The 18,855-nt window shown below is 38.3% G+C and overlaps 1 protein-coding gene across 1 annotated transcript; it reads left to right on the forward strand.

Moving 5' to 3' along the window:
* Nucleotides 1–5,334: 5,334 nt before the first annotated feature.
* LOC5573284 (UDP-glucuronosyltransferase 2A3) lies at nucleotides 5,335–15,825 on the forward strand. Its single transcript, XM_021843358.1, has 4 exons — nucleotides 5,335–5,727; nucleotides 5,790–5,877; nucleotides 5,937–6,122; nucleotides 14,603–15,825. Exons 1-4 carry the CDS (start codon nucleotides 5,569–5,571, stop codon nucleotides 15,730–15,732), a joined length of 1,563 nt encoding a protein of 520 aa, XP_021699050.1. The 5' UTR covers nucleotides 5,335–5,568; the 3' UTR covers nucleotides 15,733–15,825.
* The last annotated feature ends 3,030 nt before the right edge of the window (nucleotides 15,826–18,855 follow it).

Consider the following 18,855-nt stretch of genomic DNA (forward strand, 5'->3'; position numbering starts at 1 on the left):
TCATTCGTTATCGACGAACTTGAGACAAACCGAATCAGATAAGTACAAGAATATGATTCCCTACTACTACTACTACTACTACTACTACTACTACTACTACTACTACTACTACTACTACTACTACTACTACTACTATCATATTGATCCAATAGCCAACTGCATCAATAGTTGAACTATTGATCTGCCATGTTACGTTATCGCTTTTTGATTATTTTTTTTTTTTCATTCAGACATCTAGATAAAAATTAGCACAAACGCTTAATTGATGCATTGTAAATAATCAAATTACTATTGAAAAACAACTAGGTACATTTTTTTTCACTCGTGATAATTTTTTTTCACACGTGATAATTTTTTTAGGATTTTCAGACTACCCCCTCCCCCTGTGGAGTTTTGAGCATACAAAAACAAAATATAATTTGTTTAGACCGTGATCATTGACTAGGCACTGCAGCACGGCCCGCTTTCTTAATGCTACAGCTAGATAACATAAAAATCGATGTTTTGAGATAAATGACTTTGAAAATTTGACAGTTTTTATGGACATAGTTCTTCATACCGAAATTTTTTATTTAATTATTATTTCATGAAATATACACATACTTTTTCCTATCAGTTTTTAAGATAATTTGCATTACTAAAATGATAACTAATATCAAAAAGTAGATTTCCACACATCGTACGCCTTTCTATAGCATAGCATAGCATAGACTGACTGTACATCGTGATTGATCGGAACGGGTAAGAATTGCACTACGATGCAAATGAATAAGGGATGGGAGTTTCCGCTTACTTTCGAAGTACAATTTGAGCAGATCTAATATTATTGATCAATAACGGCGCCGGCCAAGTCCTTACAGTCAGTTGGGATGGGGAAGGAATGTTAGGGTGTAATGATTGTTGCTTCTAGAGACCGAGAATACCTCTGCATCTCCACAATCACCACGGGAAGGGTGTTTATTAGTGAGGGAGGAAAAGATCTGGGAGTCACCTCTGGTCGATGATGCGATGCATGGACAAGAGGGAAATATACGACTTATATTTAAAGCTAGTTTTGTATTTTTGTTTCGGGAAGTTTTTGGTAGAAGCTTTAAAAAATACGTCAACATCTATAATGTCGAACAATTCAAAAGATGTTTCTATTAATGACGAAAACGGAAAATTACATGTATATATTTTAAATTATATGAAACAGGAATACTGCCGACACTTGTAGTGACGAACTATACATAGATTGTTTGAAAATTACATATGATTATCACTGTGCATTTTGTCTCGATATGGTAGAAGTTTGAAAAAATACGTCAACATTCACAATGTCGAACAATTCAAGAGATAATTTTTATTAATGTCAAAAAGAGAAAAACATATGTATATTGAAATTGTATAAGAAAAAGCATAATGCCGACACTTATAGTGGCGAACCATACAAAGTTTGTTTTAATATTACTTAAAAGTTACGCTTTCAAGAAAAAATGTGTTATCACAAGCATGAAACGAACTCACCAGTTGGTAATCCATCCTCGACTGAACACAAAACTGACACTGACAGCAAAACTTCTTGGCGTCCCGAAAACAAACCGTCTTGCTTGTGCCTTTCCAAATACCTACCCAGCAAGACGCTCCAAAACAGGGAAAAAATCTCCAGCGACGAAAACACGCGCGAAACCGTGAGCAAAATCTATCGGACGACGCAAAACCGAACTGTCCTGCTTGGGCTTCACGAAGCACTACCCAGCAAGACGCTCCAAAACAGGAAAAAAAAATCTCCAGCGACGAAAACACGCGCGAAACCGTGAGCAAAATCTATAGGACGACGCAAAACCGAGCTGTCCTGCTTGGGCTTCACAAAGCACTCTCCACACATCGGACGCCTTCCTATCTGAACAAAGTTCGAAAATAATTTCTCGAATGTGCTGAATTAGAAAAAAAAGTTTTAGTGAACGTTGTTTGCGTGAAATAACGCATGTTTAAACCATGCATTTCTCAAAGAGAATTGCTTTTTGAACTCTCTTAAAATAGGTGGCATGTTTCTTTTCGCTCGAGTGTTGTCAGTATAATCGAAGATGGCGTCAAAACAGCAAACAATTTACGAGCGTGCTGTACGGTTTTACGAAACGCATGGTTATCGTGGAAAAAAAAAGTTTACGTTACACCACTTTTGACACGGAAAGGTGCCATCGAGTACAGTTTAACGGATCCTGGTATCCCTGAGCGTGGAGGGGAAGGCCGGTTGCGAAGATAATGACGAAGATAAAGAAGAAAGCGACAACAAGAACGGAAAGGTTAGCGTAATGCCGGTCGAAAATATTTGCTAACATACCTTGATTCATCGAACACTCAAGATGGAGGGCATCATCTGTCGAAGAAAACTTGGTCTCCCGAGCACACCGACGAGCCGGTGGAAGAAGACGCTGGAGTATCTTGAGTGGAAAAAGATAAAAAAGTACCGCCGCATTGAGGATTTTTTCGGCTCCCTCAGTGCCCTTGTGTACAAAAATAACTGACGGGCCAAGGATAGGAAGCAGTTGACCACGAGGATCCGGAGCATCGCGACTAAGTTGCGTCGTACGGCTGATCAGGCCCCAATATTCATTTACGTTTTTCTAAAGAATAAAAATTATCTTTAAAAAGAAATACTGAATTCGACGAAAATATTGTTTTTACTATTTGAATGAAAAAAAGACTAGTTTTGCATTCTGATTTCGGGACAGTGTTTGTTTTAACTTTTGATGAGATATCCAGTTGTAATACCCAAATCTACATAATGGTATGAGAACAAATTTCAGGCATGAAACAGGTTTGTTCTACGTTGAGATACCAAGTTTGGAAAATCCCGGTGCCCCGACAGACCGTTGTTTGGACAAACACTATTGTGCTACCGGCGGAGTGCCCTACCCTATCCTATACATCATCATCACCATTCGAGTATTTAAACTGTACGGAGTTTTCGAGCCTTAATTCCTACCACTCGCTCGATCATATGGTGCCGTGACCAATTCCGTGCAACGAAATTCAGATGGACTACAATATTCGACAAGTGATACCACGATTATCATCCGTGCCAGATCGCTGTTAACAATGCCTAAGAAGTGTTAACAATGCATTCGCCTGAACGCTGCTGTTTGACAGACATCATTTCTGCTGAGATACCTTCAATGTGACCACTTATCTGGGACCTGGATATACATTTTTCGACTGGGAAGTGAACGTGTGATGTGCTTTTATCAGCAATATTCCGAAGTACCGATATACTTTAGTGGGACAACGACGTCCCCCGTAGCTTCCAGTCTGTCTATTCTTCGGAAAACAAACTTGCCATTGTGCTTGTCATTTTCGTCTGCTTCTGTGGGCCCCCTGCGGCAATGATGATCAACGTAAATGAAGTCAATGGGAGCTTGCATGGTCCAAAGGCATCCGAGATACAGTGCATGCTATTTTCAGCAATTGTTTGTTGAAGGTGATACTTCAAGGCGGGGAGTATGTTTGGACAAACACTATTGTGCTACCGGCGGAGTGCCCTACCCTATCCTATACATCATCATCACCATCTCAATCATCATCACTTTAGTATTAGACACAACGTAGGATAAGCTAGATGTACATCTATTGTGATCGTTATTTTATCAATAAAATGTAGTTCGAGTATTTACACTGTACGGAGTTTTCGAGCCTTAATTCCTACCACTCGCTCGATCAACCGTTATTATGAGATTTCCGAGGTCATTCTGCACCTCTTGGTCAATTCAAAAAACAAAATCCCTAGGAGGAATATCGAGAAATCTTGATTTGAAGTTTTTGACTTGAAAAATCAATATATTCCATATTAAAATTAGGTAATAACACTGAAAAACTACAAAATGCTTGAAAATTTGGCCAAACTGTTCTCAACTAGAATATAACTGTTACCGTTGTCATAATTAGAAATATTTACAAAAAATTGCCATCAAATATGAGCACAGGGATCGATTCATGAGGCCATTCTGCACCTCTGTTCCAATTTTTGAAAACATGCACCGTGCAAGCCCTTCTAAGTTTGTATGGAAATTAGTATTGGAAAAGCAATCAATTCATTCCATGGACAAAAAACAATAGGCATGTTATAAGTCAGTGTTCTAAACTCAAAGAAAAAGAAATACATGATGTTCGAAAAAGCTGCCCATATTGCTGGCTTTTTCAAATTTCGTCATTTCAGAATGATGATATTTGACTGTTAAAATGTTCTTAAACATTTAATGTTCCTGCACTGAGTGTTTGCAAACACTAATGACTTTCAAGTGCAATGACATAATAATTGAATTGTTAGATTATATGAGATAATTTTACAATTAAAAATAGGGTGCTCTTACCATCCCATCATTAAAAAATCGACTCGAAAAATGACAAATTTTGAAAAACTTTCATTCATTCGTAAGCTTTATAAGACAACGGAAATCGTACAGATTCAAAGTATTCATATAAAAATTGTTGGAAGTCAGGCAAAAATCCAAAAATTTCGTAATATTTTCAGCACTTTTATCGACTTTTCCTTAAGGTGGCCGAACTGCCCACTTTCCCTAATTTCCTTACAAATTTTGTAGGGCTTGTGCAGTCTCAGTTTTTATGCAAATGAGCTCAAATTGTGGAGTACAAAACGATTTTTAACCACCTTAATATGAACACTCCTTCAAGAATTCGCTTTGAGATTCATTCAACTTTCATTCTGGATTTTTTTTACAGATTTTACGTTTTTCCTACGAAAATCAATGAAAATGTGATTTGTCAGTTTGAATGCAACAATTATTGATACTGTGCTGGATAGATAGTTTGGCTCTTGTGACTTTTATATTTTTTCAAAATTTCGCTTCATTTTGGTAGAACATTGAAATATGGACAAAATTCTACAGTTATTGATTGAAAGTTTACTATGCCAATTGGCCATGAATGGAAATCTTGTAGTGGCATATTTTATGTGTCACAAAGTGAGGGTGCAATTTACGCTTCAGCTGGGGGAAACATTTTCATCAAACGTAAATTTCGTACGATGTAGTGTTTTTTTCTAGTTCTCATAATGCAATTAACAAACTGCAAGTATAGTTTGCCAAACGTTTCCCGAAAGTTCAACAAAAATACCATGCAAAGGAGAGACATAACAGCTTTTTACATCACCAATAAATCACAATTTAACTCCTCCACCGAAAGCAGGTATCATCTAGCTCAGGTAAATCTTATCTACCGAGAAATATGTCGCCTACACAAGCCTGCTTCTGGGTGTTGTTTTAAAACAACGTCTGTTTGTGTACCCTTTTCGCAGCCGTGTGTGAATATTGTTACGATAGAACTAGGAGAGATACTTACGGTCCTATCTCAATTCGGTGACGTCACTTATGTACACCGAAATCACTAGACATTGACCGCCAAAATGACTGGCAAATTCGATTGATCAGCCGGCTGGCAGAAGTAGAAACCAGTTGCTTCACGCAAGTCATTGGGAACGTATCTTTGTGCCTTTGTGGACACTAGCACGTGTTGTCCAGTTTGATTAATAAGCATCGCATTGAATTTGCGAATTAGGCAGAATACTTCAAGATGAAGCTTTGCTGGCTTTTGCTTCTGAGTAGTTTATGCATTATTTCCGTCCAAAATGTGCAATCAGCAAAAATTCTTGGTGTATTTCCAACGTCTTCAAAATCACATTATATAGTAGGATCAGCTTTGATGAAGGCATTGGCTAGAAAAGGCCACGAGGTAATTTTGAGTGTGATAAAAGTTCGAATTCGATGGCATGATTTGCGACAATTTTCGTTTAGGTCACTGTGATAAGCCCATTCCCACAACAGAAGCCCATGAAAAATTATCGTGATATCACAACGACAAAAGTATGGAAAGCTGTGGAACGTGAGTAAAATATACTTTTGAAAAATATATGATTTCAACTTTTTATAATTGTTTTCCAGCAATCGTTACAAATCTGTTGGATATAGCCAAAAAGAATCCAATAGAAAGCATCCAGAGTACTTATGATTTTGGACACCGCATTACTAACAGTACTCTGACCGATCCCCCAGTTGTAGATCTAATTGCCTCAAACGAAACATTTGATTTGATAGTGCTGGAGATATTCATGAATGATGCAATGATAGGTGAGTATTGAAGTGAATTTTTGGAGGTCATTTTTTATTTGAATTCAACCACAGACGACATTGGCGTAAATAGAGGGGTGTACAAGGGGGCGCTGGTCCCTCTTATACTTGGACTTGCGGGTTTGGGAAATTTCCTTGACTTATCTGGGCATAGAGTATCATCGTACCTGCCACACGATATAGGGGAAGGGGTGGTAAAATGAACACCTTAAGGAAATTATCTTGTTTCTGATAGAAAAACGAGAAATTTGTATAGTTCTATCGCACAACATCAAAAATAGGGATGTAATCTATAGCAGCGACGTAGATTCAGACAAAAATAGCTAAATTTTCACATATTTTCATCGCTATCAAAAAGCGATGCAAATGTTCATTTTACCTGCACTATGTGGATAAAATGAACAGCGATTGGTGGTAAAACGAACACCATGCAAAAAACGTGAGCATACCAAATATTTCTGAAAATTTCCATTGCCCCACCGAAAATACATCCATTAATGATTGTAACCCATTCAAAAAGAATTCTAAACGTATCAGATTTGACATCATATCATAACGATATTCACCTCACTGAAAAACCTCGGAAGACTTGTCGTCAATTCTAACTTTCAAACGTGGTTTTCTAAAATCTTTGTTTTCGTTAATATTTTCACTTCAATTGACCTACATATCAACACGAACACTCAGATTTATGCTCTAAATCGTCCGTGCGTGATAAAAAATCTTCGAAATTTGTTTTTTCTCGGTAAAAGGCACGGCGTTCATTTTGCCACCCCTGTCCATTTTACCACCACTTCCCCTACGAATGCGAAAATAGCAGCTTTGGCAAAGAAAACATCCAGTTAATAACTGTGAAAGTGCTCATAAGCTTAGAAGCAGGCTCTGTCCCAATGAGGAAGTATGATGCCAAGAAGAAGAAGAAGAAGAAGAAGAAGAAGAGTTGTAATCATTCTTCAGTTCAAGGTCAATGGAAGTAGCTTCCAAGAATTTGTTTGCGAAATTAATGGATCATTGAAGGTAGTTTTTGTCAGTGCTCACCGCATCAAAACAAAGGCGCCACTGTATATGCGATTTAACATTGTGACAGCATAGCTGTTCTGTCAAACACACAATGCTTCGGTGGCGCTATCTGTGCTTTCCATAGCGGTCATTTTGGTTATTTTAATGATCCATTATTACGATACTATTTATGCATGCGCTTCGAAATGGATCATTAAAATAACCAAAACGGCCGCTATGAAAAGCATAGATAGCGCCACCGTAGTCTTGTGTGTTTGACAGAACAGGAATGCTGTCACAATGTTAAATCCCATATACAGTGGCGCCTTTATTTTGATGCGGTGAGCACTTGCAAAAACTACCTTCAATGATCCATTGGAATCAAACTGTTGAAATACGAGACAGACCGAACACTATGTTCGACATTTGAAACAAAATTGTTCTATACCAATTTAACTCACATTCCAAACACTTAAGGCTTAGTGACCTTGAATGCATTAATTAGTCACGAATCAGCAGATATTTGTGAAAATTTCAATTTATTTGCTAGGCTCATCTGTTAACTATTGCGTGTGCTGATAAAATAAATGTTATATAAAAGTGAGTATCTAACAACATTTTGATACAATCAAATGCCGAACAGCACGAATAATAAGAAGCAAATAGCAAGTGCAGTAAAGACCTGTGTAAAGATGATTGAAAACTTTTAAGGCTAAGTAGCCCATCATTCGTTTTGGCAACAATGATGACTTTTCAGCTTGCATTTCAAAGTGATAAAACTCAGTCTTGATAGTTTATACCAAGGGTGGAACTGGCGGCTCTTTACTGCTACCCCAACGTGTCGCTGGTTCTAAAAAGTAAACAACCATACAAAATTAGGACCAAAAAATGGTTAAGGCGTAATCATTTTTCTCGAAAACATCCATTTTGGAAATTTAGCAGAATTTGCCGATTAAATTGCCAACAGCGCACTGCACTGCCCATAACCGCATATTTGTAACATTCGACAAAAGTAGGCATTGAGTAAATGGAATACAAAGTGTGCATTTTATTGCAGTATGGGAGGAAACTGAAATTTCTAAAAATTACCAAGAACTCAAAAGTGCTTATTTGGAGCTGATATTTTGTACAACTTATATCGCATACTAGGTCAATAGTCAGAAAATAATTCTGATAGAAATTTCATTGCTATTACATTACGAGGCTCATTTGAAATCTCAATGTGACTGTTATGCGGTTATAATTGCCAATGTGACAAAACAATTTGATATTTTTTTCGAATTTTCCAGAACAAACTCACAGATTTCAGTAAGTTGATCGAAAGTATTTACCATTTGATGACTCTCCATGGTATTAACTCCAATTTGTCAAAAATGTCGAATGTGACTGTTATGCAGTTATGGGCAGTGCAGTAGCACGTAACAAATAACTGCTTGCAAACAATATATTTCAAGCGCATTGATTACCTGTAATTTTGCGAATAATTATTTTTATTCTTGCGCGTTAAGCCTTAAAACTGGTTCTGGACTTACAAACTAAGCTCTTACGGTGAATTTCACCGTAATCTCAACAGCTGAACAGTTCGGTGAAATAAAACACCGTAATTCCGTCGTTTTTTAACGGATTCCGGTGATTTTTCACCGAATACTGTAAAAATTTACCGTACTCCGTTAATTTATTTCACCGAACTGTTCAGCTGTTGAGATTTTACAGGAATCCGTAAAATAATTTAAGTGTGTAGGTTGGCGGCTTTTCAATTTTACTCCCAGTTGACAGCCGCCCTCCACCCTTGGTTTATACTGGCTTAAAAAAGTATCACTGTACGCGCTAACATACATAAAGTATGCTGATACTTTTTCAGCTGTGTCGGTGCAAAACCAACCGATTTTCTTTGATTCGAAATCGTGAGATGAATTAGCAACAATCATCAACGACGCGTACCAATTTCAATGACGGATCCTGCCCCCTTAACGATCAACGCTCCGTCATCGTAATCATCGTCATCATCGAAACATGAAAAGCAGTTTTTCTGTTCAAAACTAGGAATTATTCGATGAAAATGTGTTCACTGTGTTTCGGAAGGGGAACAGAATACAGTGAACACATTTTCCTGTAGATTTTCTTGGTTTTGAACGAAAAAACCTGCTTTTGAAAACTCCGAAATCAATGACGGATCCTGCCCCCTTAAGCAAATTATTCTTATATATTTTTCAGGCCCATGGCACGGGACGACTTTTAGCGTAGTCAACATCTCCATGTGTTTACTCATTTACGGGTAATTTGAATCGAGAGTGCAATCAGAATGCGAAGTTTTGTTTAATGTTTATGATCCATAATCAAGCAAGAGTCGCAATCAAATCACTGATTGCTTGCTTGGAGGCTTGCGAATGCCTTTTAATGTTTGCTCTCCTTCCAAAGTCATCGAAATATTGAATGTGCTTCAACTTTTTGGCACATTTTTAGCTGATTTAACAATATCAAAAATTGATAATCAAACCATAACAAACAATTAAACAAAACAATGGTCTTTATTTTCACAGTTCTTACAACTGACAGTGGGCGATATTCACTTATCGCCCGGGACATCCTGGCTACGAAGAACACTGTGTATCGATATATGGTTGTCATGGGCCTGATATTTTTAAACATATTTACAATCATAGCGAAAAAAAATCTACCCGTATGTTCAAAAACAAAATGTTTAAAAAATATTTTCCAACACCGAATCTTGGAACTTGTTTTACTGAGAACTCTGAATCTTGGAACCTATTTTACCGAGAACTCAACTAATCATTTTTTAACAAGATCTCGGTGAACGATAGCGATATTTAGCAAACATTTACCGGCAAAGTTTTTCCAAGATTCAGCAAATGATTACCAAGTTCTCTGTTGATGTGTTCTCGGCAAACCGTTTACAGAGATTGGAGCATTCAATAAACGTCATTTTTGACTAGATGTCAGCAAGCTTAATAATTATTTGCTTAGTTTCGGGAATTTGATTTGCCAAAAATCAGCTGACAAGCGTCATTTTTGCCGGGATTCAGTTAAAAAAAATCTAAGCACACGGTGGTGCCGGAATTGCCGAGTTCAACTTAATGTGAAGACATTACATTTGCTTTACTACTCAATTAAATTGACAACATGAATTTAACGAAAATTGTAAGTTTGGTCAATCATTAGAAAATGCATCTCACAGAAAATTGATTTCTCAAGATAGCCTACTTCGGAAGTATGGCGGAGCGCATCCAGATAAGCATCGAATGCACCACTTCCGAAGTTAAGAGCCAGTTCGCGAGAACCGCAACCCCTTCTTGTATTGATGTTCTCCGATCAGGCTGAAATTTTCAGGGATTGTTCTACTATATAAAAGATGATGTTTTGCAAAATTTTAGATTTTTATATTAGGGGGAAGTGGGACAAAATGACCCCCAATGATTTCATGTCACTAAACATGCAAAATCACAAAAACTGATATAACTTTAGTAAAAGTGCACGGATTATGTTGAAATTTGGCATGAATACTCTACGTTATATGAACTTTGAGATTGGCATGGTATATGGATTTTGAAAGTACTTCAAATCGAGAAAAATGAGTTTTTCATAAAAAATTTAGTGATTTTCAAATCGTTTTTTTTTTCTTACCAACCGAACTAGGTCAAAAAACTAAATATGACGTTTTGTAGGGTAACTCATGGGCTTTCATTTGAGATGTAATCTAGATATGCCGTTTCAAAAATTTTCGAAAAAAAATTTTTTTTCGGGGTAGTGTTTGGACTTGAGCCATTTTGCGAGTACCGCAACCGCCTTGTCTAGAGAGGTTGTATTGATGTTCTCCGATCGAGCTGAAATTTACAGGAGTTGTTTTCCTATATAAAAGAATATATTCCGCAAAATTTCAGATTTTTATATTAGGGAGAAGTGGTACAAAATAACCACTAATGATTTAATACATAAAACATACAAAATCAATTAAAGTAATAGCGATAGTAAAAAATAAACGAATTTGCATGAAATTTGGCATGTTTAATTAACGTTATATGAACTTCAAAATGAACATGGTATTTGGATTAGAAATGTGTTTCAAATTGATAAAAAAATCTGTTTTATTTTTTTTTAAATAAAATTAGTTTTTTTTTTTTCAAATCGACTTATATTTTTGTCAATCGAACTAGTTCAAACAACTAAATATGAAGTTTTGTAGGGAAACTCAGGAGCTTTCATTCGCGGTGTACCGTAGTGAATCAAAATTCGGACGGTACCAATATCCGGACACTCTGATAATATTTACAAATAAAATGCTAAATTGACAACATTTATACAACTATATTGAATGAAAAAATAGCTGTTTTTGTAGTTATTACGACGTATTGGCCTTTCGGAAGTCTGTTCACCAAACTGATCAATGTCCCCGATGAGATCAGCTCAAAGGTATAAATTTATTGGTTAGAGATAATCGTATAGCATATTTTTATTACTTACAGTAATTAGTAAGAGTACCAATTACTAGGCAAACAAATTCAAATTTTTAAATTTAATATAGGGTAATTCAGGTCGCTATCTGTAATTATTCAGTCTTAATAAGCATATAGTAATAATATATAAATTATAATTCACTTAATAAACGATTTTGCATTCACATCGATCAATCAACAATGAGAAGTTTTTTTTTTTTTCAATTCTCATTCCCCCACTTGACATTTCCCCCATGCGTTCGAGGGGCACTTAGATGGAGGCAATCGTCGCAGCAGTAGTGATTGTAACATAATAATACACAAAGTTATAGTTTAAAAGTTTCGTGACACCACATTGAAAAAATGTGCTGTAAATATGGTTTAAAAAAGTAAAAAGAGGCTGTCCGGAATTGGAGCCCAATGTTTTTGAATCCGGACATTGTATTGGAATTTTATGTTTCAATGCCGTAAGTACACAATTTTCAAATAAAACTGGAATAATACTTTGAACATCATCCAAACATGAGTAATATGTAATAAGAACAATACTGTGCGTCGTTCATTGAACCAATCAGTGATGATTGCAATTTAAACCACCAACATGTCTGTCCAAACAACTAAATCACAAACATTGCTTACACAATATGTGTTCATTACTATTCAAAAAGAACCCCATTTGGCAGAACTACACTTTTTATAAGGGAAAAGTGGGTCAAAATGATTCCCAATATTTTTGTGTCGGAAAACACACAAATTCACAAGAACTACTGTACCGTTTAAACGGATTGTACTGAAAAATATGTTTTTTTTTTGTAAAAAACACACAATTTTCCGTGGAAATATGCAATTTTTAACAATCTTCGTCTCTCTTTTACTCTTTCGAGAAATTTGCAAACATCAAGGCTAGTAAAAGTCAAAATTACATTCAAGATATAAACAGTACAGTGTCTCATAGCAGCCATATGTGCAGTCAGTCTAAACTAAGCTAAACTCAATTATTTACAAATTGATCTCTATCCAAATTAAAAAAAATACGGTAGTTGATACCCATCCAAACAGCGTGAGAAGAAACAACGCTTACTACTGAACCGACGAAGCTGCTAACGAAAACATTGGTGCAATGACTTATTGTTATCCACATCATCACTTTTGCAAGAAAGTGACATTTCTTTCAGATACGGCAGCGGCAACACGGTATGATATAATAGGTATTACAACTACCGACAAGAGGCCTCCATACGCTGCTCATACCGCTCGGATTTTGATTTACCACGGTACACCGCGAATGAAAGCCCTTGAGTTGTCCTACAAAACTTCAACCTAGTTCGGTTATCGACTCATGGAACCATACTAAAAATCAAATTTCATGGTTACTATGATGGTCCAAGCTTTCCATAGCATTGCTGTTCCATGATTGGATATTTCCATGAGTCGATGGTCCCTTCAATATCGACTCATGGAGGGTTGACTGTATAACGTAAAGTAAACATGCCAAATTTCATACAAATTCGTACATTTTTAATATTGCTATTCTTCTTCTTTTTTCTGGCGTTACGTACCAACTGGGACAAAACCTGCTTCTCAGCTTAGTGTTCTTATGAGCACTTCCACAGTTATTAACTGAGAGCTTTCTATGCCGATTGACCATTTTTGCATATGTATATCGTGTGGCAGGCACGAAGATGATAATAAATCTTCGAGCTGTTCAGTAGAATACCTATAAGTAGATGAAAAACCGAATTTAGTTTAGAAATACGCGTATCTGTCAAAGGATAAAACTCTAGTGGAATTAAATGGTATAGTACTAAATTCGGTTTTTCAGGTACGAAGATACTCTATGCCCTTGGATGTTGAGAGAAAAGATCCTCGACCGGTGGGATTCGAACCCACGACCCTCAGCTTGGTTTTGCTCAATAGCTGCGCGTTTACCACTACGGCTATCTGGGCCCCTACTATCGCTATTATAGCAGTTTAATTAATTTTGTATTTTTTTATATTGATATAATGATATAATACATTAGTGGTTATTTTGTACCACTTCTCCCTAATATAAAAATCTAAAATTTTGCGAAATATCTTCTTTTATATAGGAAAACAACTCCTGTAAATTTCAGCTCGATCGGAGAACATCAATACAACCTCTCTAGACAAGGCGGTTGCGGTACTCGCAAAATGGCTCAAGTCCAAACACTACCCCGAAAAAAAAAATTTTTTCGAAAATTTTTGAAACGGCATATCTAGATTACATCTCAAATGAAAGCCCATGAGTTACCCTACAAAACGTCATATTTAGTTTTTTGACCTAGTTCGGTTGGTAAGAAAAAAAAACGATTTGAAAATCACTAAATTTTTTATGAAAAACTCATTTTTCTCGATTTGAAGTACTTTCAAAATCCATATACCATGCCAATCTCAAAGTTCATATAACGTAGAGTATTCATGCCAAATTTCAACATAATCCGTGCACTTTTACTAAAGTTATATCAGTTTTTGTGATTTTGCATGTTTAGTGACATGAAATCATTGGGGGTCATTTTGTCCCACTTCCCCCTAATATAAAAATCTAAAATTTTGCAAAACATCATCTTTTATATAGTAGAACAATCCCTGAAAATTTCAGCCTGATCGGAGAACATCAATACAACTTCCCTTGGAAAGGGGGTTGCGGTTCTCGCGAACTGGCTCTTAAGTTTCTCGCATAGATGCTGAGAAAAATACAACTTCGGTACGGAACCGTTTCTAACTTTTTACCGCGCTTACAATACACGTATTCTCGGTGAGAACCGAACTCCCATTTCACTAGACAGGCTTGTTACGAACTAAGCCACGAGACCACCCGACAATGCAGAAGTCATTTGAATTAGACTTTGACTAAATCACATGGTGCTCTTTGGGCCAAAAAAGGAAAATATTATTAAAATAGTAGTTTACTCAAAATATTTTACCAATTATGGAAATCTAACCACAAATTCCCAAATACCTTATTACCTTATTTTGTAATAGCCTAATATTCTATTATTATTGTTTCAGGTTTTTGCCACCATTTCAAAGCACCTTGTATCGGAATGTCCACATTTGGAGCATCGAAATGGACAGCAGATTTAGTTGGTACTCCATCACCGCCGTCGTACGTTCCGAATGCATTCCTCGGATTCTCAGATCGCATGTCCTTCAAAGAACGACTTTTCAACACTTTGATGAGCGCAATGGAAATTCTCGTCGACGCCACTATAGACTACCCTGTGCAAAACAAAATTTACCAGGATGCTTTTCCAGGACCAAAACCTCCTCTTGCAGAGCTGAAGAAGAAGGCAATATCTCTAGTGCTGCTGAACAATCATTTTTCTCTGAATTACCCTAGGCCGTATGTAACTGGAATGATCGAAGTCGGAGGAATGCATATCAATCGGGTTCCGAAACCGCTACCAGACAACATTCAAAGTTTTATGGATAATGCAACCGATGGTGTAATCTACTTTTCAATGGGTTCAAACATCAAAAGCAAAGATTTGCCGATAGAAAAGCGTGACGCATTTTTGAAGGTGTTCTCCAAATTGAAGCAGAAGGTTCTATGGAAGTGGGAAGATGACAACCTGCCAGGAAAACCAGATAACGTATTTGTTCAAAGTTGGTGGCCTCAAGATGACATACTGGCACATCCGAATGTAAAACTTTTCATCACACATGGTGGTCTTCTGAGTACTACGGAATCTCTGTACCATGGAGTGCCAGTTATTGGTATACCCGTATTCGGGGATCAATACTTGAACATGGCCAAGGCGGAGCGTGGCGGATACGGACTTTCGGTAGCATATGCAGAGATATCCGAGACCAAACTTTCCAACGCCATCGAAGCGATCTTGAACGACCCGCAATTTAAAGTTAATGCTCTAGCAATTTCCCAAAGATATCGCGATCAGCCGTTGACCCCTCTGGAGCTGGCCACATTCTGGGTAGAATATGTTATTCGACAAAAGGGAGCCCCCCACATTCGCACTGCCGCGATGGATCTTAGCTTTGTACAGTATCACAATCTTGATGTACTGGGATTATTGATAGGATTACCAATAGTTATTCTACACTTACTGGTTAGACGAGTTTGCCGCAAGAAATCTTCGAAACCGTCGAACAAAAATAACGAAAGAAAAAAGCGAAATTAAGTTTAGTTAAGTATGAAGTATCATGTACCATTGTTTGACAATCAAACAATAAATTTTCATGACTAAATAAAACCCACAACTTTTTTCGATTTACCTTGTTTTTTATTAATTATTTCGCAAAGAATTGAAATTTTTGTGAAGACAAAAGACTACGGGAGATTCTAAAACTGCATGGTTCATGGAGAGCCCCACATTTGAAACACCAAAATACCCCAGTAACCATGACGCTTTATATTATTACTTCTACAGGTCGGACTCGATTATCCGGAGTATCGATTTTTTTTCCACTTCAGATAATCGAATCCTCCGGATAATTAAATCACTAAAAAAAATAAAATCTACGATAAAAGTACTTAAATATTATCTTTTTTTCGTTGTTTCTGCTACATGTGATGCAGTGGCGTAGCCAGAAGTTATTTTTAGAAACAGTAGGAGTCTTGAGAAGTTTTTTTTTGAAAAACATACACAAAAAAGCCTTTTTCAAGCTCCCCTTTTTTACCTACGTCCAAAACTGATAAATCATTCACATTGTATATTGCAATACTAAATTATCTCAAATTCATGCATAAAAACTGAAAAACAATAATATCAAAAAACAAACTCCGGACAATCGAGTCCGACCTGCATATACACTTGCATTACGTTAAGGCAACCATGTAAAGTAGTTTCAAAGTGAAAATGGGTAATTATATGGTTGAACTGATGAAAAAACATCAATAAAGCGGTCAAAAACTAATAATGTAGTGCATCAAAGTGCTTCAGTTGATCAATTCAATAATGTTACATACAGTCAAGCAAAGGCGCGTGATCGGGTGGTGGCCGATCAATGAATGAATGTGCAAGTTAAGAATCAAAGGCCGATTCTTTAACTTCAGCATAATCAACATGCATATCCCATATATCTCCGGAAGCACTGATGATGATAAGGACGCATTTTACGCGCAGCTCGAACGCGATTACGACAGCTGCCCAAGCCACGTCAAAATTATCATAGGAGATCTAAACGCTCAGGCTGGCCATGAGGAGGAATTCACGCCGACGATTGGAAAGTTCAGCGCCCACCAGCTGACGAGCCAGAACGGCCTACGACTGATAGATTTTGCCGCCTCCAAGAATATGGCCATTCGTAGCACCTATTTGTAGCAACGCCTCCCGTATCGGTACACCAAAAGATCACCTCAGCAGACAGAACCTATCGTGGCGCTAACATTGACTTCGACCACTACCTGGTGATGTTGAAGCTGCGCCCAAAACTATCCGTCATCAACGATGTACGGTACCGACGACGGCCTCGGTAAAATCTAGCGCGACTAAAACAACCGGATGTCGCCAATGCGTACGCGCAGCATCTTGAAGCAGCGTTGCCGGATGAGGGCGAGCTCGATAGGGCCCCTCTTGAGGACTGCTGGAGGACAGTCAACGCAGCCATTAACGACGCTGCCGAAAGCAATGTCGGATATGTGGAATGGGGCTTAAGAAACGATTGGTTCGACGAGGAGTATCAGGAGGTTTTAGAGGAGAAGAATGCAGCAAGGGCTGCAATGCTGCAGCATGGTACGCGACAAAACGTAATGCGATACAGACTGAAGCGGAAACAGTAAACCCGCCTATTCTGGGACAAAAAGCGTCGCCTGAAAGAGGTGGAATGCCAAGAGATGGAGTTGCTGTACCATTCTCAAGAAACGCGGAAGTTCTATCAGAAGTTCAACACATCCCGTAAAGGCTTCGCGTCGCGAGCTGAAATATGCCGGGAAAGGAATGGGAGCATCTTGACGTACGAACGCGAGGTGATTGAAAGGTGCAAGCAGCACTACGATGAACATCTGAATTGCGCAGAGAACACAGGCACAGAAAGTAAGGACAGCCATTCAACGGCTTAATAACAACAAGGCCGCTAACAAGGATGGTATCGGAGCCGAACTCAGCAAGATGGGCCCGGACAGGTTGGCCGCTTGTCTGCATTGGCTGATAGTCAGAATCTGGGAAGCAGAACAGCTACCGGAGGAGTGGAAACAAGGCGTTATATGCCCTATCTACAAAAAAGGCGACAAACTGGAGTGTGAAAATTATCATGCAATTACTATCCTAAATGCCGCCTACAAAGTGCTATCCCAGATTCTCCTCCGTCGTCTATCACCTATAGCAAACGAGTTCGTAGGAAGTTATCGAGCAGGTTTCATCGACGGCCGCTCGACAACGGACCAGATCTTTTCCGTGCGGCAAATCCTCCAGAAATGCCGTGAGTACCAGATCTCTACGCACCATTTGTTCTTCGAATTCAAGGCGGCATACGTTAGTATTGTCCGTGTAGAGCTATGCAAGATCATAGACGAGAACAGCTTTTCCGGGAAGCTCACAAGATTGATCAGAGCAACGATGGACGGTGTGCGAAACTGTGTGAAGATCTCGTGCGAACACTCCAGTTCGTTCGAGTCTAGGCGGGGACTACGACAAGGTGACAAGGACTTTCGTGCCTGTTGTTCAATATTGCACTTGAAGGTGTCATGCGGAGAGCCGGACTTAACAGTCGAGGCACGATTTTCACGAGATCCGGACTATTTGTTTGCTTTGCGAACGACATGGATATTATTGAAAGTAAATTTGAAACGGTGGCAGATTTTTTGTTCACCCGCCTTAAACGCGAAGCAACAAGAGTCAGGCTAATGGTGAATGCGTCGAAAACAAAGTACATGCTGGCGGAACTGAGCGCGACAGGGCCCGCCTAGGAAGCAGTGTCACGATTGACGGGGATACCTTCGAGGTGGTGGACGAGTTTGTCTACCTCGGATCCTTGCTGACGACTGAAACAATGCTAGTCGGGAAATACGAAGGCGCATCATCAGTGGAAGTCGTACCTACTATGGGCTCCAGAAAAAAAATGCGGTCAAGAAAGATTCACCCCCGCACCAAATGCACGATGTACAAAACGCTCATAAGACCGGTAGTCCTCTACGGGCATGATACGTGGATTACAATCGAGGAGGACTTGCAAGTTCTTGGGGTTTTCGAACGCGGAGTGCTAAGGACGATCTTCGGCGGCGTGCAGGAGAACGGCGTGTAGTTGCTTAGGATGAACCACGAGCTCGCTTAACTCTACGGCGAACCCAGTATCCTAAAGGTAGC

Source organism: Aedes aegypti, chromosome 2 (assembly GCF_002204515.2).
Source record: "Aedes aegypti strain LVP_AGWG chromosome 2, AaegL5.0 Primary Assembly, whole genome shotgun sequence".
In the NCBI taxonomy this organism is placed as follows: Eukaryota; Metazoa; Arthropoda; class Insecta; order Diptera; family Culicidae; genus Aedes; species Aedes aegypti.

What these genes read in the sequence shown, in the direction of transcription:
- LOC5573284 (XM_021843358.1), top strand. Translation starts at nt 5,569, where the DNA reads ATGAAGCTTTGCTGGCTTTTGCTTCTGAGTAGTTTATGCATTATTTCC. An exon ending in AGTATGGAAAGCTGTGGAAC is followed by an intron (nt 5,878 to 5,936) that starts GTGAGTAAAATA and finishes ATTGTTTTCCAG; the next exon opens with CAATCGTTACAAATCTGTTG. An exon ending in CATGAATGATGCAATGATAG is followed by an intron (nt 6,123 to 14,602) that starts GTGAGTATTGAA and finishes TTATTGTTTCAG; the next exon opens with GTTTTTGCCACCATTTCAAA.